Raw genomic sequence first — 21,851 nt, 5'->3', positions numbered from 1 at the left:
CTCCCTTCCGTGCAGTCTGTGAAAAGTCTCTGGCATGGGTGATGGTACCAAGGAATCAGCTGTCACCATCCCGCTAGTGCAGGGATTCCCAACCTGTGGGTCACCATTAGATTTTCTCAGGGTCACTGGCTGAGCGGCTCTGAACCATATGGGGTTCTTTAAGGAGCCATCTGCAGCTCCCACCACTGCTTCTGCTCACTCCTCCAGCTCCTAGTTCCTGCCTGCCACACTGAAATGGGATTCAGTTGAATTGGTTTCACAGCAGGCAGGAGGGATCCTACCCATAAATCAATTAAACCGAGACCCATTTCAGTGAAGCAGGGCAGGGAACTGCCCATGCTGCAGGTGGGAGAAAGGGAGTAGGAGGGCTGGGGGGAGCTGTGCGGAGGAGACGGCGGCAGTGGCTTGATGAAGGAGCAGCCGGGGGGCAGTAACGGCACTTGTGTGCGGCTGGTGGGGGGCGCATTTTGGGGCTGTGAGGGGTTAAGCCTGGGGGTGGGGAGACTGTGATTTATAAAAGCAAAATGAAAAAAAATTTCCAAGGGAGAGCATCTCGTCTCCCCTGCCTCCATCCAGTTTTGAACTGCCTTGGTCACAAAGTCTTACTGAATTGTCAGAATTGGTCACCATCTCGAAAAGGTTGGGAACCACTGTGCTAGTGAGAATGGGGAGCTCCCCTCCATATATAGATCCTCACAGAGGAATTCACCCTCTTCATCATGTCACTAAAATATTTCTCTTATGACCTAAAATATGTTTGCACTAGTGACCACAAATAAGGAGCATAGCAGAAATTAAATGAAAAGAAGGAAGATTGTGTGTGGTGGGATTATTTTATAATTTTTCTTGAAACGTGCAGAACTTTCCCTATATGTCAGTACAGTTTGTGTAAACTAGTTTTATTTACAGCTGCTACAGTCCTTAAGTCTTTCTTTTCATTCTGCCTGCATGTTGATACTGTCAGTTTTATGCTGTATTAGTTAATCCCAGATGCGGGAGGATTCTGCATCAGGTGTACTTTTGCCTGAGCTAACATTCACTCGCTTTATTTCATTTCTATATAACTGGCTTTTTTTAATAAGGGGAAGGGGAATGTGCATCATCTTTAATCTTGTAACCTTATTTTGTGTGTGTGTGTTAATTTGCTGTTGCTACGGTATTAGTTAAATCAAAAAGAATTTGATTTTAATGAATAGTGAGGAACTGGTTGAGAATTTGGGCAGCTTGGGTGAACGTGATCATGAAATTATAGTGTTCATGAGTCTAAAGAGTGGCAGAAGGGAGAACAGCAAAATAAAGAAAATGGATTTCAGGAAGGCAAATTTTAGTAAACTCAGAGAGTTGATAGGTAAGGTCCCGGGGAAAGCAAGACTATGAGGAAAAACAGTTGAACACAGTTGGCACATGTTCACATGGACATGACTATGGGTGCAAGAGCAAACCATTCCTCTGCATGGGAAAGAGAAGAAGTGTGGCAAGAGACTAGCTTGGCTTAACCAGGAGGTCTTGAATGACTTAAAAATCGAAACGGAATCGTATGAAAGTAGAAATGAGGTTGAAGTACAAAGGACGAATATAAACGAATAACACAGGAATGTAGGGGCAAAATTAGAAAGGCAAAAGCACAAAATGAGCTTAATCTAGCTAAAGACAAAGGGAAACAAGAAAACATTGTACAAGTATACTAAAAGTAAGAGGAAGACCAAGGACAGGGCATGCCTGTTGCTCCATGAAGAGGCAGAAACAACAACAGAAAACATGGAAATAGAAGAGGTGCTTAGTGATTTCTTTGATTCAGTCTTCACCAAGAAGGTTGATGAAGACTGGATGCCTAACACAGTGAATGCTAGTGGAAATGGGGTAGGTCAAGAAGTTAAAATAAGGAAAAAAGTTGAAAATTATTTCAAAGAGATAAATGTCTTCAAGTCACCAGGCCTAATGAAATGCATCCTAGAATACTCGGGAGGCTGATAGAGGAGATAACTGAGCCAATCGCCATCATCTTTGAAAAGTCGTGGCAATCCAGAGAGATTTCAAAAGACTGGAAAAGGGCAAATACAGTACTCATCTATAAAGGGGAAATAAGGGCAGCCCAGGAAATTACAGCCAGTCAGCTTAACTTCAGTGCCAGGAAAGATAATGGAGCAAATATTTAAGGAATCCATTTGCTAACATCTGGAAGATAATAAGGTGATAGGTAACAGGATGAATATGTCAAGAACAAATCATGTCAAACCAGGCTGATAGCTTTCTTTGATAGGATAACAAGCTTTGTGGATAAGGGAGAAGCGGGGGCATGGACTTAGTAAAGACTTTACCTAGACTTTAGTAAAGCATTTGATACAGTATCACATGACCTTCTTATAATTAAACTATAGAAATGCAACCTAGATGGGGCTACTGTCAGGTGGATACATAACTGGCTGGATAATTATTCACAGAGAGTAGTTATTAATGGTTCACAGTCATGCTAGAAGGAAATATCAAGTGGGGTTCCACAGGAGTAAGTTTTGGGGCTGGTTCTGTTCAATATCTTAATTAATGATTTAGCTAATGGCAAGAGAGTATGCTGATCAAATCTGCAGATGATACCAAGCTGGGAGCGGTTGCAACTGCTCTGAAGGATAGGGTCAGAATGCAAAATAGTCTGGACATAGGCTATGGCTACTTTACAGCAATCTTTCAAAAGAAGTTCTTCCAGAAGATCTCTGCTGAAAAACTTCTTTTGAAAGCGTGTGTCCACGCACCAAAAAAAAAAATGGATCAAAAGATCAATCCACTCTTTCCATTGAGAGTGTCCACAAAGCCCCCGCTTTGGCCAGGGATTGAAAAATCTGGCAACATGAGGACTGCTCTTTCAAAAAATGGCTTCCGGAGTGTTTACACATGCTTTTATTCTAAAGAAGCTTTTTAAAGGAGGTGCTCTTCCTGATCCAGGAGTGGCAGAGGGCTTCCAGAAGAACAGCTGCGTTCTTTCAAATTCGGATCAAAAGAGTGCATTTTGCATGCGGTCACTCTGCGTATCCTTTTGAAAAAAGGATGGATTTTTGGAAAGAACTTGCTCGTGTAGATGCAGCCAAACTGAAGAAATAGTGTGAGGAAAATAGGATGGATTTCAATAATGACAAATGCAAAGTATTCCACTTAGGGAGGAACAGCCAGTTTCATGCATACAGAATGGGAAGTGACCCCCTTGGATGGAGTACTGAAGAAAGGGATCTAGGGCTCATATGGACCACAAGCTTAGTTTGAGTCAACAGTACACCACTGTTGCAAAATACATACATACATACACTCATCCCTCATTTAACAAGTACTTTACTTACAAGTACTCGCTAAAACGAGGGACACATATACTTACAATTGTTCACTATGTGAGTGAACTTCCCCTGCTTATACGAGCCAGCTGCAGGGTCCCTGGCCGGGGTGCGGGGAGACCCGTGGCTGGAGCCAAGCCAGCCACAGGGTCCCGGGCTGGGGGCAGGGTGAGCGGTGGCTGGAGCCAAGCCAGCTGTGGGGTCCTTGGCTGGGGCGCAGGATGACTCGCAGCCCTGCAGGACTGGCTTCCAATACTCCCCCTGTGGCAAATCCCTCCCCTCCGTCCCAACATTCCCCCAGCCTACAGAGCCCCACGCAACCCCCCGCACCCTGCTCCCACCCCTTCCCATTCTGAACCCTGCCCCCCACCGCATCTCCTCAGGCACGTCTGCTGCAGCGGAGAAGAACAAGCCACCACCACCTCCACCTGAGCCACCTGCAGGTTTTAACCTTCCCTCCCGCTCATGGCCCCAAACTGCCCCCAGCCTTTACCCTCTCCCAACCCCAGGTTCACTTCCCTTCTGCCACCTTCTGCCACTCTAAGCACTTGCAACCAATCGAGACTTTTACAAGTATATTAATAGGAATTTAGTGTCCCTCTAACGAGTTTTCACCTACGAGCAAAAAGTCAGGAACCAATTGTGCTCATCTAGCGAGGGATGAGGGTACGCACACAATGAGAGTAAACATGATTCAGGGATGCATTAACAGGAGTGTTGTGAGCAAGGCACAAGAAGTGAGTCTTCTGCTCTGTTCTGCGCTGGTTAGGCCTCAGGTGGGAGGATGGGAAGTGCATATAGTCGCAGAGAGATCCCTGTGCCACCGCAGCAGCATCCAGGGCACCAGTGAGAGGAGGAAATGGACGTATATTTGCCTGAACAGCCTGAAGTCTCAGGCTTGGGAGAAAAGAAATAACTCCCTTCAGGCTATCAGAATGGGGGGCTTCAGATTTGTCAGACACCTGCTCACCAGTGGTTAATATGAAAAGCAAATTCCCTAAGCAGAGGTCAGGGTAAGCACCCCTCCCTGCCTCCTCCTTGCAACTGTGGGACCTGGACTTCTGACCTGAATGTTACCTGTTTTAAATCCCAGTGTGTGGAATATGTAGCTGGGTACATTTAAGAATTCTCCGTTACAGATCCTGGGGCAGCATTGTCCACGTTTGCTTCTCATTGACTGTGGGAAAGTTCAGCACTGGCGACTCTGAATGTCAGGTTAAAAGGGAAGAGTTTACACTTACTTTATTTTGGCTGCCATTTTTATCCTTCTGGCTTATCCTAAGCTTGCTCCTAACAGCAAAGTTATCTGCTTATGGCCTATTATCCATATCATATCTTGTAGGGCTGGAGGGGACTTTTGAGAGGTCAAATCCAGTCCCCTGCCCTCATGGCAGGACCAAGTACTGTCCCTGATAGATTTTTTTTTTTTTTAAATCTAATTTGTCTCCAACCCTTAAATGGGCTCCTCAAGGGTTGAACTCACAACTCTGGCTTTACAAGGCCAGTACTCAAAATCACTGAGCTATCCCTCCCCTGCCCTTCTTCTATACCCAAGAGAGCTACCCTCTCCTGAAACAGTTACCACTTGTATTCATGTGGTTAGGCTGCACAGCACGATGTAACAGTAAACTCAAAGCTTATTCTAGTGGGAAGAAGCATCATATTGGTATCACCTTATCTTAAGACACTATTTAAATTCTGTTATGTTTGTTAGGCAAACCTTTTGTAAACCTCTGTAATTGCATGGAACTCAATCATAGAGTTATCTGAGATGCAGAATTTAACACCATTATTTTGTATTTGTAACAAAATGGTGTTGTCCGAGATAGAGATTTTTTTTCCTCACGCGTTTTGCTTTCTCTTTTCCTTACAGGCTAAATACACTGGCCTTATTTTCTACCATGAAGGCTGGCCACTGTGCATCCATGAAAAAGTGGTGGTACAGTTAACATCTCTTCACAGAGTCCGTCTGAAACCAGGGGATTTTTACTTACAAATTCTTCCGGCTGGGAAGCAGTCAGCGAAACTTGTTTTAAAATGCCTTTCCCAACATGGGCAAGGAATGGAAGAAGTTATTGTACCTGAAGCCATGTATGGATGTGTTTTTACAGCAGAATTTTTGGAAAATGTGAATTGCGAAAGGGAGAGCGTTCCCTTGCAAAGCTGCTTACTTACCACTGGCCCAGCAGTGTACAGGACACCTTGGAAGAATATAGTGAATCCTATTTTTGTCCCAACAGCTGAAACAATCCTACATAATTATTCCACCAGCCCTTTCCTTGACCAGTTAATCAGCAATAATACTGATGTGAAAACAATGACACAGACTATGGAGAGTAATAGTTCACATGACAGTTCCACTTCCAATGATACTGGCTCTACAGTCATAGAAGCACCACTTACCAATAGTCATGGAAACGAAGGGAGTGAAGTGTATAGTCCACTTCAAACTACAAAAAATAGGGCTGAATTAGAAGGTCCTGGAACCCCAACTGAGGAGAGCAAAGATGAGTACATAAATCTCAACATGCTGACTGAGGACTGCCCCAGCACAACAGAGGGGGTTTTACCACAGGCCACTGATCCTGAAAGGACATCTGAAATATTTAAAGGTGGAATGTTACCTCCTATAATGGAGAAAAAGAACAGCATCAAAAGCATAACTTTCAGCACGGATTTGAGCAGCCCTTGCCCAAGAAGACGACAAGTCAGGGATTCTTCGTATTTTGAGACAAGACGCTTGTTTAGAAAGTCCTACATAGAAGCTTTGCAAAATCCAATGAATCTTGGTTCCAGCTCAGAGGAGTCAATTGCAGAAGAGATTTCAGACCAGACAGTGGACTCATGTGAAGTGAATGCCGAGTTGAGAATTGCTGAGAGCAAATCTTGTGAGAGACATATTGAAAAACAAGATCCTCCTGCGGATAGATTCACACCAATGGAGGAAGCAAGGGGTGGTAGAAGGCCTGAAGATTGTTCCCAGGCCTCAGAAAAACTGCTTGTACCTCGTGAAACTTTCCCAGCAGCAGATTGCAGGGCTGGACCAAGAAGGTCTCGTTCTTTAGATAGGTCACATAAGAATTCTCATGGTAAGGATCATAATCCAAGGTTGTTCTCTGATAGCTCAGCAAGTGCAAGCCCTAAAAAGCTCTTAAATGGAAATGCTTTAAGCCCGGGGAAGTTGGATTCCAATGGTCATTTATTCGTTGCTGGGAAAAACAACAAATTCAACAAAGAGGATGAAGGTAAAAGCCAAAATAAAACAAAATTTTTATTTTTTAGAAAATGTTCGGCTTGCCTGCTTTAGCACACAAAAGCTTTGCACATAAAATTATTATTTTTTCCTTTCTAAACTGAGTTTTAAAACACAAATAGTGGAAACGTCATAAGCGTGTTTTGTTGTTTCACATCTCTTTTACTACCGTTTTTAAGTTTATTTTATTTCCATTGCTTTAAGACAGGGGCAAGCAAACTTTTTACGTTGGGCCCCACTTTTCGTTCCTGCAGTTATCAGTTCCCTTCCCCCCCCCGCAACCTGTCTAATGTGATCCAAATTGACGGAAATTTTGTTTATGTTCATATGGAAAAAAAAGAAAAAAACTTGTAACGTGTGGGAAGGGAAACAAATACATAGAATGTAAAACTTTATTAATTTGTGTACCAATATGGATTCAGTTACATAAGACAGTAACATATAACAACATTTTTAATGGGATGGATGAGCCTGAGACCCAGCAGCAGCCAATTACAAAATTTCATGCCCCACCCCAAGTGTGCCTGAACCCAATTTATTCACCTCTGCTTTAAGGTATGCTTGTCAGGATGCTTTGTGTATTCTGCTTTTTACAAAATAGATCAGAGATCAACAACAAGAAATCCTCTGAAACATATGAAATTGTGCTGTCAGTTAATCCCATGGAGTCCCTTTGAAGTCTATGGGAATTTTACAGATGTTACCATCAGCATAGACGCTGGACATGCAGTGGAGATTTGAGTTTATCCTCTATACGTTGTATTTATCAGATTAAAACAACTTGAGCTCTTTCCATGAAGTCTGGTCAGTACCAAATAAATATCAAGGATATCTTAACATGTCAGTGGAGAAGTGTTAAATAGGTGTGAATGCAGTCTTAAGAGCACCATTAATACCATCTTTCTAATGAAACAGTCATTATCCCAATGTAACCTTTGACCTCCCAAACTAAGTTATCTGAGCCTGTTTTTCAAATAAGGGAAAGCGTGTGCTTAGTTATAACATATGTGATATTGAATTACAAATGGTATGCAAAACAAAAAAGCAGTCCCAGAGCACTTTCCAAATTAACAATAATTAATTAGGTGATGAGCTTTCATGGGACAGATCCACTTCTTCAGATCTGGGAAATCCTGAGGATGGTATGCAGTGGTTATTGATAGACTTTTATTAGATTGCTTTTACATAATTTAACTGGTTTTTAAACAACAAAACAACTTCATAATTGTGGTTTGTTAGTTTTTCCAGCATTTCGTTGTTCTTATATTTCAGGTAATGTATTTAGCATAGTATCAAATGTACCTTTAAATGTGAATCAAGACACTATGTGTGTGTGTGTGTGTGTGTGTATATATATATATATATATATATATATATATATATATGAAAATATAAAAATGTCAGTGAGTGGGTTACAACATGCCATAAACTTTTAAGTAAAATTTCTTATTGACTTCAGTGAGGAGTTCTACTTAAGAATTATCATGTTATGGTCAACTGATTTTAAGATTGGCAGCCGAGGTGACTGGGGTTGCAGATTCAGCTTCTGGGAGTTAAGAGTTTTCTTTTTCCTGCATTTAGAGTTCAGAGGTTATGCTTGCAGGTCTAAGAGAAATGCAGAAGTTGTAATTAATTTTATTTTTTAGAACTGAATGGGTCACTTGTCAGACAAAAGTCTTCTTTAAGTATCTTTTTCTTGCTCAGTATCATGGCAATTCAATGGGTGCTTGTGGTATATAATTTATTAACTTGCTGTTTTGTGCACTAATTTTGAAGAGGTTAATTTGGACAGAGATTTATCCCTTTCCCCTCTCTTCCTCCTTCCAACTTACAATTTGCATGGACACAAATCTCAGGTAATTTCAAACTTCCCAGGAGGGCATTTGCCATGAATGATTGCCAGATTCTGTTAATCTGCTGCTGCTGTTTTTAGTCTGTAATTCCATGAGTTAGCAGCAAAGATAGTGTACACAGGATAGTGTCTTGAAATCTTGGAGCAGGGAAAATGAAACTGGGAACGTTCTACCGTAGTGCTCTTAAAGTTCTTAAATAATAAGGCTGTTAGGTTTCACCAATCTTTCTTCCAGTGAACGATTGATGTAAGAGCAACGAAGGGGCCTGTGGCACCTTATAGACTAACAGAAAAGTTTTGAGCATGAGCTTTCGTGAGCACAGACTCACTTCATCAGACCAGCATCTGATGAAGTGAGTCTGTGCTCACGAAAGCTCACGCTCAAAACTTTTCTGTTAATCTATAAGGTGCCACAGGACCCTTCGTTGCTGTTACAGATCCAGACTAACACGGCTACCCCTCCGATACTTGATTGATGTAATGAAAATCTAAAGGTGACCTGGCAAAATCTGTGTTACTGGTGAGATATGAAAGGCACCATAGCTAGGATTAATGGTTTATGCTGGGAGATAAAGTCATGATTTGTTAAAACAACCAAAAAACAAAAACCTGACAATGATACTCAGACAGCTGATTCTGGAGTGTAAGGGGGCATGACTCACCGCTGTGGTGCCTCCTGCTGGTCACTCAGGGAATCAGCTCATTTTAGCCTTTGGCACATGTACTTCAGATTGCTGTTTCACCTACTGTTACCTGTCTGTTCTCCACCTAGTTGCAGGACCATGTCCTTCCCTTGTGGAGCCCTGCCATCAGGCTGCTGCTCCACTGCCATGCCCCACACTATGGGGTCCTCCACTCCCCAATCCTCTATACCTACCTTGATTCACTCATCCTCTAGCAAGCCCTTTACCTCAGAGGCAAACTGCAGGGTGAAATGGCCACTCATCATTGGCAGTGGGTCAGACCTGCTGCCTTCTGCTGCTCTGACTGCCGCCCTGCAGCCCTGGTACCCTCAGGTCATGTCTCAGGCCCTGCAGTCTGGGACTTGCTTGGCCAGAGCTCCCCCAGCCCTGCCTGCCTCTCCCCACTCCTGTTCTGTGTTAGGGAGCCTCTGTAGATTCCCTGGCAGCCAGGTTCCTCCTGCTTTGCAACTGGAGCAAGTGTCTTCTGTCTTCTCTCCTCCAGGTGCCCTCATTTATACAGTCCTCAGCTGGGCCCTAGCTGGCAACTACAGTAAACTCCTCCATATCCGGCATTCTATCGTCCGGAACTCTCAAATAACCAACATTTTAACCATAAGTAAATGTTAGTTACGTTTTCCATCAGTACAGTACAGTGAAAGTAAATACAGCAAATACAGTGTGAGTTTACAGTGTACAATATCACTGTTCTTGGTAAATAAAGTACCCTGCATAGATTTTTTTTTATCAGCAGATAGGAATAAGGGGATTTCAAAGTAGGCGGGGTCCTTTCAAAAAGGAGCCCTGTTTGGATGAGCCACGTGGCAGCAAAATGCAGCAATTTTGAAGAGCCGTGGCTGGCAGCATGCTAATGAGGCGCCAAGTATGTATTTCAGCGCCTCATTAGTACTCTTTGAAATGGCCATGATTTGGGCTAGTGTAGATGTAGCCTATATGTCATCTTGTTTTTCTTCAGTGTTACGCATTACTAGGTATACCTCTCTGTTATCCAGAGTATTTGAATATCCGGCAACCTCCCGGTCCCAGGGCTGAAAGATATGAAAGAGTTTTCCGTATCTGCTGCAGCTGCTTCCTCTTCAGACTCAGTCCTCTCAAAGGGCTGAGTTTAACCCTGCCAGGCCAGTGCAGGGCAGACACCCTGTCACATTAAGTAACTTGTATTGCTGTGAGGGGCATAGAAGCCTCTGCCGATGTCATAAACGAGTGCCACATCTTGGTGCTAGAGCCTAGTTTAGATGGAGGACCACCCACCTGTGTGACAGGTAGGAATGGGGAGCTAACACTCTGGGGCAACAGAACTGTAAAAAATCTTGTGTAGCTCCTGCAGCATAGGAGATGTTAAGGTCTCTTCTGTCTCACCTTCCAGTAAGTGTGGGACATTCTATGGTAGATTTTCTTCTAGTTTCTGCCTCAGGTGCTAGTGGGGCAGGAAGGCATATATTTGATCCAGTGGCCTTGTCTTTATTCTCTGACTCTACAAACCTGTCCTAATGAAGTAGGGCTCATCTACTCTGTGTGTCTGTCAGTGAGCTGGAATACACTCTGCTTCCCCAGGATAACAGGGAAGTACTGCCTTCCCTTGCAGTTTTCCCTAGCTTACTGTTCTAACTGCTGTACAGGACAGCTGGAGTAGCAGAGTCATACTTTCTGCCTTGGGGAGGGCAGACCCTCACGTCTGACTCCCTGCAGCTTTGCATTGTGTCCCCATGGCTGCAGAGCCCAGGTCTGGCAGCAGAGGTCTTGAACACTTGTTAGCACAGAGGCAGGGAGAGATTTTAAACTTTCTCAGCCAAGTGATTTTATTACATTATATTGTATTATGGGAAGAGAAGATTTCTGCCTGCTCTCCATTAGCTGGAAGAAGGCATAGATCAGTAACAGCAGATAAAGTACTTTCAACCAATATTCCAAAAAGCATTGAAAAGATTCCATTATAAACTATTCTCAAACACAGAGGTATGTTCCAAGCCTTGATTTCAGATAAGTGGCTCCTCTGAAAATACAGCTCCTGATCCTGCAAGGTGCTGTGCACCCTCCCTGACATCACATTTAGTGAGAGTTTAGACGGCTCAAGCACCTGGCAGCATCAAGGCCTTATTTGGTTGCATTTTTTTCTGCTACAATGCGCTCTTGGCATTAATATCCCTGCCAAGACTGCAGAGAGAGGGCAGCCATCTGCCAGCCTCAATGTCTCAGAACATTTCACAGTAAATAAATAAATAAACTGAGTCAGTTCTTCAGCTGCTGTAAATCATGGCTGCACTGAAGTTAATAGGACTAGGGTGATTTATGCTTTCTGAGCAACCGGTCCTCTCTTAGAGTTGTGCTGATTGCTGAAAACAACTTTCTGATTTCTTTTTTCAGTAACAATAAAAAGTACTTACCACTGTGATGACTTTTCAAGGCTACAGGAAATACATTGGCGAAGTCAAGGGACAAAACTCAGGTCTCCTAAGTCTCTGTCCTGTGCCCTAGCCACCCCCACAGCATGTCCTCTTCTTTTGCAGTTGAGTAGGTGCCTTGCCAAAATTTCAATTGGGCATTGAATCAACTCCCCTGCCACTTGTTGCTTCATTGTGCCACGAATAACAACAAGAAGTCCTGTGGCACCTTATAGACTAACAGATATTTTGGAGCATATGCTTTCGTGGACAAAGACCCAAAGCGGGTTCTACAGGACTTCTTGTTTTTAAAGAGGCAGACTAACTCTGATACTTGTTCCAAGAATATTATTCCATAATTAACTTGGTGTTGCTTATTTAGCAACACTAGCATAAATACAGTTTTTCTTTTCTTTGTGTTTTTTCTATAATCATTTAGGTTGCGTCTACACTACCTCCCTACTTCGACAGGAGGATGGTAAGTAGTGTTAAACTCTTCAAAGTTGCCATGGGGGAGAATTAGCTTAATGAAGTGCTGCATATGCACCACAGTACTTCATTAATAATCTCCCAACACCCTGCTTAGCATGGTCCCTTCAAAGTAGGGAGGTAGTGTAGACACAGCCTAAGTAAAATAAAGTGTCCTGGGAGGGTGTCAAGTACAGGTTGAACCTCTCTAGTCTGGCACCCTTGGGACCTGGCTGATGCCAAATGAGAGAATTTGCTGGACTATGAGAGGTCAATATCGTCTAGCACAGTGGTTCCCAAAATTTTTGAGATGAGGACCATTTTGACAATTCAGAAAGACTGTGTGATCCAAGGCAATTCAAAAAGAGGTGGGCAGGGGAAGAAGGAGAAATGCACCCCCCCCAACCCCTAGCTTAAACCCCCTCTGTCATCCACCAACACCCAGGCTTAAACCCCTCTCAGTGAGGGTTGCCATATTTTTGGAAAACTTATGTGGGAACAGGCAGCCCCACCTACAGGATCCCCAGCCAGGCTCCCTGTCCTGAATAAGATTTCCAGAAACTGGGGTGAGGAGCAGGAACCTTGGCAGGCCTGCAGCTGGGAACCAGCTGGGGCACAGAGCCCTGGCTGGCAACTCCAGGTTGCAGGATTCCCGGCCAGGAGGCAGGGGGAACCTCCACAGCCACATAGCTTGGAGGCAGCTGGGGTGTGGAACCCTGGGCCTGCTCTCAGCCCTCTCCACCCCCCCATCCCTAGGCTTAAACCTCTCTCAGTCCCATCCCACCTCACACGGGAATTCTGTGCTGCTGCTGCTGCTGCTGCTGCTGCTGACCCCCTCTGCTCCTTCTCTGCCCGGCTCCCCCCAGCCCTCCTACTCCATTCCTTTATCTGCAGTACAGGCAGTTCCCTGCCCTGGTGCACTGAAATGAGACTCAATTTAATTGGTTTAATGGCTGGATCCCTCCTGCCAGTGGTTAAAAAAATTAAATTGAGTTCCATTTCAGCATGGCAGGGCAGGGACTGGGAGCCAGAGGAAGAGTCAAGCAGCAGTGTCCAGAGCCACAAATGGCTTCTGTAAGAGCCACGTGTAGCTCAGAGACACCGAGCCAGTGACCCTTACCAAATCTAATCACAACCCATGTTTGGGTCACGACCCACAGGTTGGAAGCCCTGGTAGCAGATTTACCGACACTTCCACTGTTCACTGGGGTCTTAAAAGACATTTGGGGTAAATTACAGCTAAAGAACAGCACAAAACACTGAAAGCCAGAACTAGTGGCTGTAAACAAACTTTATGGGACCAAAGGAAATTTGACTGCACCCATGGTAAGTGGTCATCTGGCTAACTGGGGTCGTGCCAGATTACAGATGATGTCAGATGAGAATGTGCTGGACTAGAGAGGTTTAACCTGTACTGTATTTTTTTAAGCTTTAAGATTTTAATTCCTGTTTTGTCTCTGTTAGTAATAAGTCTTTCAGCTCATTTGATGATAGCTGTTTTCCAGCTGAATTTTCCTTTCCTATTTATCAGACTTTGATCTTTCCCTGTTTCTTGAGGATGTACCTTTGAGTGCTGCACAGTGATATGTAGACATCTCTGAAATGTGGAATGTCAGCCAAAGATCTAGGAACTTTTTGTATATGCTTCCTTTCCCCTTCTTTCCCTTCTGTCTGTGTTTTTGTGTATAATTATTTATACACAAAATATGCCTATAAATCTTCCTCCCTCTGCTTGCTCCCTTTTGCTATTTGACTGTGAAATAGAAAGAAAGAAGTGTGTTTAGGTGGGAGCTGGCAACCAAATTAAGCTGACAAGACAAACAGCAGCTTGCATAACAAAAAGCAGTCCAGTAGCACTTTAAAGACTAGCAAAATAATTTATTAGGTGAGCTTTCATGGGACAGACCCACTTCTTCAGACCATAGCCATACCAGAACAGACTCAATATTTAAGGCACAGAGAACAAAAACAGTAATCAAGGAGGACAAATCAGAAAAAAATGATCATGGTGAGCAAATCAGAGAGTGGAGGGGTCAGGGGGAAGGTCAAGAATTAGATTAAGCCAAGTATGCAGACAAGCCCCTATAAGCCGTGTCTACACGTGCACACTACTTCGAAGTAGCGGCACTAACTTCGAAATAGCGCCCGTCACGGCTACACGTGTCGGGCGCTATTTCGAAGTTAACATCGACGTTAGGCGGCAAGACGTCAAAGCCACTAACCCCATGAGGGGATAGGAATAGCGCCTTGCTTCGACATTCAACGTCGAAGTAGGGACCGTGTAGTCGTTGCGCGTCCCGCAACATCGAAATTGCGGGGTCCGCCATGGTGGCCATCAGCTGAGGGGTTGAGAGACGCTCTCTCTCCAGCCTCTGCAGGGCTCTGTGGTCATCGTGTGCAGCAGCCCTTAGCCCAGGGCTTCTGGCTGCTGCTGCCGCAGCTGGGGATCCATGCTGCATACACAGGGTCTGCAACCAGTTGTCGGCTCTGTGGATCTTGTGTTGTTTAGTGCAACTGTGTCTGGGAGGGGCCCTTTAAGGGAGCGGCTTGCTGTTGAGTCCGCCCTGTGACCCTGTCTGCAGCTGTGCCTGGCACCCTTATTTCAATGTGTGCTACTTTGGCGTGTAGACGTTCCCTCGCTGCGCCTATTTCGATGTGGTGCTGCGCAACGTCGAAGTTGAACATCGACGTTGCCAGCCCTGGAGGACATGTAGACGTTATTCATCGAAATAGTCTATTTCGATGTCGCTACATCGAAATAAGCTACTTCGAAGTAGGCTTCACGTGTAGACATAGCCATAGTGACTCAGAAAATTCCCATCCCAGTTCAAACCACGTGTTAATGTACCGAATTTGAATATAAAAGACAGCTTGGCTGTTTCCCTTTGAATAGAGGTGCGAAATTTTTTTTTCAGTAACATGCATACTCTTAAGTCATTAACAGAATGGCCCATTCCATTAAAATGTTGACTGACTGGTTTGTGGATCTTGCATGTAAGCAGTCCTAGCCTCAGTGGAAGCAGAGCACCCTCAGGCCTTGTCTGCCAGGGCAGGCCAGCACCTACGTTACACTCCAGCGACATGAATAACGTTGGTGAAGTCGACATAGTTAGGTCTGCTTACTGTGGTATCTTCACAGCAGTAAGTCAATTGCTGATGCTCTCGTGTCATCTCCACCTACTCTTCTCGTTTTGCTGGAGTACCAGAGTCAATGGGCAATTGCTCAGGGATCAGTTTATCATGTCTGTACTAGAGGTGATAAATCAACCCCAAATGGATCAATCACTGCCTGTCGATCCAGCCTATAGTGAAGAGACACATTCAGAAGAAAGTAACAGAGAGAAAGCCGTTCTACTGTATGTACTATCAAAACAAAAAAGCAGTAAAGTAGCACTTTAAAGACTAACAAAATAATTTATTAGGTGAGCTTGCATGGGACAGACCCACTTCTTTAGACCGTAGCCATACCAGAACAGAAAAAATATTGAGTCTGTTCTGGTATGGCCATGGTCTGAAGAAGTGGGTCTGTCCCACGAAAGCTCATCACCTAATAAATTATTTTGTTAGTCTTAAAAGTGCTACTGGACTGCTGTTTTGTTTTTATTCAGAAGAAAGAAGTCATTGGTTGATAGTGGCCATTTCTGCTGGCTGTTCTTTATGGAGTAACATAAAGGAATGATGGATTAAGGGCATAACTCACTTTGGCTGTGTCTACACTAGCTTCGAAGGGAGTAGTGGTAAATAGGGAGTCGGGAGATTACTAATGAAGTGCTGTGGTGCATACGCAGCACTTCAGTAAGCTAATTCTCCCCCGTGGCAACTTCAAAGCAGCAAACTTTGAAGTGCCAGCTTGTGTGTAGCTGTGGCTAGCCCGCCAGTACTTCGAAGTGCCCGGACTATTTCAGAGTCCTTTTACTCCTACGTGCATGCCAGCACTTCAAAGTTTGCCACTTCGGAGTTGCCGTGGGGGAGAATTAGCTTAATGAAGTGCTGTATATGCACCGCAGCACTTCATTAGTAATCTCCCAACACCCTACTTACCATGGCCCCTTCAAAGGTGGGAGCTAGTGTAGACACAGCCTTTGTGTTTAATGTTATTTGTGAGAAGTTACAGGAACTACATATATGTGTGTGTGAGAAGCTTGGTGTTTGTGTTGATTGGGGTTCTTAGCCACAAAGCCCAAGATATTTGGGACCTTTTCAATTAGGGATCATTTAAAAATATTGCTTCAGCGTAACTCTGTAAATCTTTTCTCTAAGAATGACATGGACATGCAGTTAATTGTTCCCTGAAGGATTAGTGCTGCAGGGCTTTAGTCCTGCTTTATGTTTAAAAAAAAAAAAGAATGCAGTTTTGACTATGGACTAGCCATAACTGCTTCTGTAATATTGACAGACTATTGATAATTAATTATCTCAAGGGAGATCATATTCAGTGCTTAGTTTGCAATGAACGAGGTGCTGGGACTCAAACAATCTAACAGGCTCAAGCAATTATTTTTACCTTCATAACTGAGGTGGCAAGCGCAAAGGTGCCAAAGCTATGAACTGCCAAGCCTAGAGTTGTGGGGCTCAGCCCTGTTGCAAACTAAACCCTGATTTATCTGAAGGCATAAACACAACATGGCAGAGCTGACACTGAAATGTGCAGACTTCTGGACACTTGCTCTCCCCATCTGTCACTTGCTCTCCCAAGTTGCTACTTTTGCTCATTTTCACCAGGCTGGCTCAAGGGGCTGGAGCATAGGAGGGGTGATGGCTTCAGCAGGGGATGTGGCTACAGAATGGGGCCAGGCGTTCAGGATGCAGGACGGGACGCTAGGTTGGGGCTGAGGGGTTTGAGGCATGGGAGATGGCTCCAGCCTGAGGCAGGAGGTTGGCACACAGTGGGGAAATGAGGGAACTGGCTGGAGGTGCAGACTCTGGGATGGGGCTCAGGATGAGGGGTTTGGATGGGGCACCTGGTTGAGAGACAGGGGTTTGGTGGGTGGGAAGGAGATCATGGCTGGGGCAGGCGGTTGGGGCATGGGAAGGGGGCTCAAGGATGAAAAGCGCTTACCTCAAGCAGTTCCTGGAAGCAGCAGCATGTTCCCTTCGCCGTGCCAACACAGAGGCACAGCCAGGCAGCGCTGCACCCAGTCCTGTCCACAGGCGCTGTCCCACAGCGCCCATTGGCCATGGTTCCCAGTCAATGGGAGCTGCGATGGCAGTGCTTGGGGCGCAGCCAGCCGGCAGAGCCCCCAGCCTGCCCCAGGCACACATAGGAAGTGCTGGGGGCCGTGCTGTGTGGAGAGTAGCAGAGAGCTTGCTGGTTGCTTTGCTTGGACAGTGTACAGTGGGGTCAGCAACCGTTCCGAGGCGGAGTGCCAAAATGTGACCTTTTGACCTCTATGACGAAGTGCTGGTGACGCTTCGTAAAGTCACCAATAGACCTACGGACAACAGCTTCATAAATAAATCAATCAAGGTGGAGAGCTTTACCGTGTCGGTGGAGGTTGTTGCATAAGCTGGTCTTTTGTTAATCCACAGGTAGCACGGCTTTGAGCAAGCTCCTGACTGCCTGGGGGAGGAGGGGCAGGGCTGTGCTGCTGCCTCGTGTGCCAATCAAAATTGGCTCACGTGCCGCTCTTGGCACCTGTGCAGGGGTTGCTGATCGCTGGTGTACAGCACTGTCAGTGGTGCTGACTGAAGCCACTAAGATCCCTTGTTGAGTGGGTGTTCCAGCTGAAAACCAGCCAGCCCAGTCACTCTAAAGCAGTTATTTGAAATTCAGGATGGGTGGTCACCCTCCTGTCAGTGATGTGCCTGTTGCCGTACCTGTGAAATTTTGCTCCACATTAGCTAAACCTCTGAAAATCTCTGTTCCCACATGTTCAGTGAGTGTTTATGAGAGGCTGGTAACATTATCTGACTGTTCTGTTGTTGCTGTGCATGCTCAGTCCACAGGCCTACCGACAGGGAGGGCAAAGGGGGTAATTGCCTTGTTCCCTAATGATTCAGAAAGGCCTGAGGCTGCTGCAGCCAGATCCCTGGGCCCATTAAATCACTGCTGGAGCCCTGGGCAGTCTGGGTGGTGCAGAGGGCTGCCTTCCTCCAGCCCCCAACTCTTCCAGGAACACGGAGCTGTCCCCCACCACCTTGCACAAGGGCCCAACATTTCTGTTTCCTGTCCATCCCCAGGCATCTCCTACTCAATCTGAGTGCTCATGCACCATCCCCGCAGGGCTGGTATGTCCCAGCGAAGGGACGTTCCTTTCAGGGCAATAATACTGGGCACAAGAGCTGTGAGCAGAGAGATTGCCAGGAACCCAGGTGAAGAACAGAGCAGGGGACAAGGGTCAGAGTTCTGGTGGGTGTGGGGACAGGAACATGGATGGGCCAGAGGGAGGGGGAGATTAGTGAGGTCAGAGTGGAAGAGAGACAGCAGCCAGAGGGAAGATAGAGACAGGCTGGGGGAGGATCAGAAGGATTCTCGTGTGCTGAGAGTAGCAGAAGTCCCGTGGAAAAAATACTGTGTTCATGTTTTGTAATTAAACTGTATCATGCCGGTCAGAATTCACTCAGGAACTTCCTAACTTCTTGGTGGTTAATTTTACAATTTTATTACAGTTTTCATTTATTTTAATGCAGTCTTTATATCCTTTTTGTTCAGTGTTTGAGCCTGTTTTAATTACATATGCATTATAGGAATATGTTGAAAGAGCAGTTTTCAGGTACACAGAAAAGCAAAAATTTTAACCAGTTGTCTTTCATTTCACCAGATTCTCCGCATAGCTCCACAGAAATAGACTCAAGAGAGAGTTTCCAGGGTGATGAGTGCAGCACAATTACAAATGCATCTCCTGGGTTATTCCACTGTGAAACTGAGGTGCTGTCTACAAATCCAGGAGAACTTTGCCACCCATTACCAAACCAATTACTTGAAATCAACCAGGAATTACTGCAGTCTGGAGCCCTTTCTCTGTGTGGTATGTCATTTGAGATAACAGTGTGCTTGATGATAACTGAAGCATAAACACAGACCTCTTAAAGATTTCCCTAGATAAATACATTACCATAGAAAAAGTTATTTTTAGAAGATGTTATGGTTGGCTGGTGTAAATCACCAACTCCTTTTAGTGGATCCAAGCCAATTGACACCAACAGAGATCTTGCCCATCACAATCACCAGTGGGAACTTAAGTATGTAACAATGATCTTCATGCTAATTAAGAAATATTATAAGCGAATCAGTATAATGAAGTAAAATGCCGGGGATGGAAAATCACTGTGATTCTCACATATAAGTGTTTCTGCTTTGTTGTTTTTTTTTCAGATGTGCACACTTCTCAGTTGCGCATTCGGAGTCATGCTTTCTCACGAGGTTTTCTTTGTGTGTTTTACTTGATTAGGAAGCAGAGACCGGGGTGGCCGGGCAGTGGTGCAAGTCTGCACAAGAAACACCATCTGGTCAAGTGAACATTCCACAAGTACAGAGCTCGCTCGCCTTCTGATGTATTTCTATAGCATTCCCAGGTATGAAGAGAGCTGGGCTGGACATTTTTCAGGTGACACAGAGGGAGGACTAACAGCCAGTTCTTAATTAAGGCCCCAGTCCTGCAATTTACAGTGCCCTAGTGCAGGGGGAAGCAAACTTTTTTACGTCTGGCCCCACTCTTCATCCCCGCAATTAGCAGGACCTCCCCACCCAACCTGTGTATTGTAATCCAAACCAATGGAAATTTCGGTTATGTTCATATGAAAAAAAACCCTCTTTTGGCACATGTAAGGAAATAAGTCAGTTGAATGTAAAAACTTTATTAATCGTTATGTAAATCTGAATACACAGACATAAGAACAGCAATATATTTCAGCATTTTAATGAGATGGATGAGCCTGACACCTAGCAACCGATCACACTGCCCCACTTTATGAAATGCCACGCCCCCTCCCTCCTCCTGCAGGGGCCCACACCCCATTTTGTGCACCCCGCCCAAGTGGGACAGCTGTATCCATGGAGAGAGCCCCATTGAAGTTGTGTGGGTCTCCGCAAGCACCACAGACCTGTGCATTGTATATTGCAGAATCAGGGCTTAAGTTGCACCCAGCTTTCTTTAGAAACTGTTGTTTTTTAGCTGCTCAGAGATTTTGGCTGCAAAAGTTGGCGTGGACGAAAATTGACCCTGCTGTTGTTGTTGTTGACATTAAATAATTGTTATTGTTTGACATATGGTTTGTCTGTTGTGTCCTCATGGCTCAAAAATAGCCTCTTACTACCCTATCACATATCTGCATAGTTAAATATCCTTAAAAATCCCTGCAGAAGCTGCATTTGAAAAGAATATCTTATAATTACAAAAAATTCTGAACTATTGAGGTGTCCAATTGTCATGGCTACTGTGTTTGAGCAGTTTGCCATCTGGTGGCTTGTTGCAAATTAGGCACATCAGATTGGTTCTTCCATAGTGCACTGTGATTCTTAAGCCAAAAGAAAACAGGTGTTGTTTCAGCTCAGTGCTAGAGGTGTATGTATTTAGATCTAAAGTACTAGAGATCTAGTCCTGGCTTGTGTGGTTAATTGAGTAATGTTTGTAGCAGTGTGTTTTGTTGCTTCAAAGTACCCAGTTGTTTTACTCACCATAGTACAATGATGATGATATTTTTGAGTTGTGGGTCTTTAAAAATTACCCTAATATGGATCTACTCAGTAGCAGTTTGCTGGTTAAGGTTCTAATCAGGTTTCCATTCACATCTCTGTAGCCACTCACTTTACATCTTTTTACATCGGAAGTGGTTTGGAGATTTTAATTTCTGAGAACATAAGTATTCTTAAGTTTGAAAGGGATTTGTGAAGCCATTAATAAATTATTGAGGCTTAAAAGTGTACTTTTTAAATGTTTACACAAAATACCGGGCTTTTTGAAGCTTAACAGGGAACCTGAGGAACTGAGGCACTTAAAAGCTTCCCAGTTATAAGAAATATCCCACAAGTTGTGTAGGGGCAGTCTGAGGTATGGGGTGCGAGCAGTCCTGGTCCAGAGATCTCCTAACCCACTAGTTAGAAAGAGAAGAGCAGGAGCCAGGGACATTGTGGAACTCCTGAAGCTTGAAGGTTATGGAGAGGCTGGAGAGAGAGAGAGAGAGAGAGAGAAACGCGTTTGCTTCCATCCATTTGTCCAGAGACATGAAGAGATGTGTGGAATGATTTAGATGAAGATGGGTGTGTGTTCTGTATCTGCCTTGCAATGGAAGGGTGAATAAGGAAGGTATACAGTGGTTGTTTTTTTTTCATTATACTGTGATTTTTTTTTCATTCTGTAAAAAATGGTGGGTAGGGTACATTGGTCTTTTGCGTCTCCCAAGCGTTGTTGATCCCAGCTTAACTCATTAACACCGTAAGTGCAGCTACTGGAATGTGAGAAGTTACTCATTTGTAAATGTTTTTGGGATGGGAGCCTGAATTCTGTCTTAGCCACTGTAACTGTTTTTTTTTAATCACTAAAAATTTCAACATTTTGAAAGATTTTTCTGTTTTACAGAGTTCAAATGGCTATGTTTTTTCATTCTGTTTTCTATAATTGTTTGATTAAATTTTCACTCACAGTATAATCAAAATTTGTGTGTGTCACAAACCTGGTTTTCAGCAAATGAAAAAATGTGTTGGCTTTGATTTTTAAAATAATTTGACCCAAAATAATGAAAAACTAAAATTTAAAGAAATAATGCTTTTCACTAAATCTTTTGTGGTTGAAAGAGCATTTTTCAGTTGAATTATTATTTCCACAAACTTTTATAATTGTAGCACAATATTTTTATAGGGGGAACAGGTGAAATTATTTGTAAGTTCATAAGTAATCGACCATATTTCAAGTCCACTTCCTCTGCACATGTGCACGCATG

General features: G+C 44.2%; 1 protein-coding gene across 3 annotated transcripts in view; it reads left to right on the top strand.

Annotated features, from left to right (window-relative positions):
• Nucleotides 1-21,851, top strand: part of PLEKHG4B (pleckstrin homology and RhoGEF domain containing G4B) — a 143,951-nt gene that overhangs the window by 59,706 nt on the left and 62,394 nt on the right. For 2 of the 3 annotated variants that reach the window (XM_074987999.1, XM_074987998.1), the window contains exons 3-6: nucleotides 5,191-6,562; nucleotides 11,944-11,982; nucleotides 18,734-18,940; nucleotides 19,364-19,487. In XM_074987999.1, coding sequence (XP_074844100.1) covers nucleotides 5,191-6,562; nucleotides 11,944-11,982; nucleotides 18,734-18,940; nucleotides 19,364-19,487 — 1,742 coding nt within the window. The remainder of the gene's footprint in view (nucleotides 1-5,190; nucleotides 6,563-11,943; nucleotides 11,983-18,733; nucleotides 18,941-19,363; nucleotides 19,488-21,851) is intronic. The other variant, XM_074988000.1, reaches the window with a different exon arrangement.

This window comes from Carettochelys insculpta, chromosome 2, assembly GCF_033958435.1.
Source record: "Carettochelys insculpta isolate YL-2023 chromosome 2, ASM3395843v1, whole genome shotgun sequence".
Classification (NCBI taxonomy): Eukaryota; Metazoa; Chordata; order Testudines; family Carettochelyidae; genus Carettochelys; species Carettochelys insculpta.
Note: the sequence above shows the minus strand (reverse complement) of the source record. Positions and strands in the feature narration are given on the sequence as shown.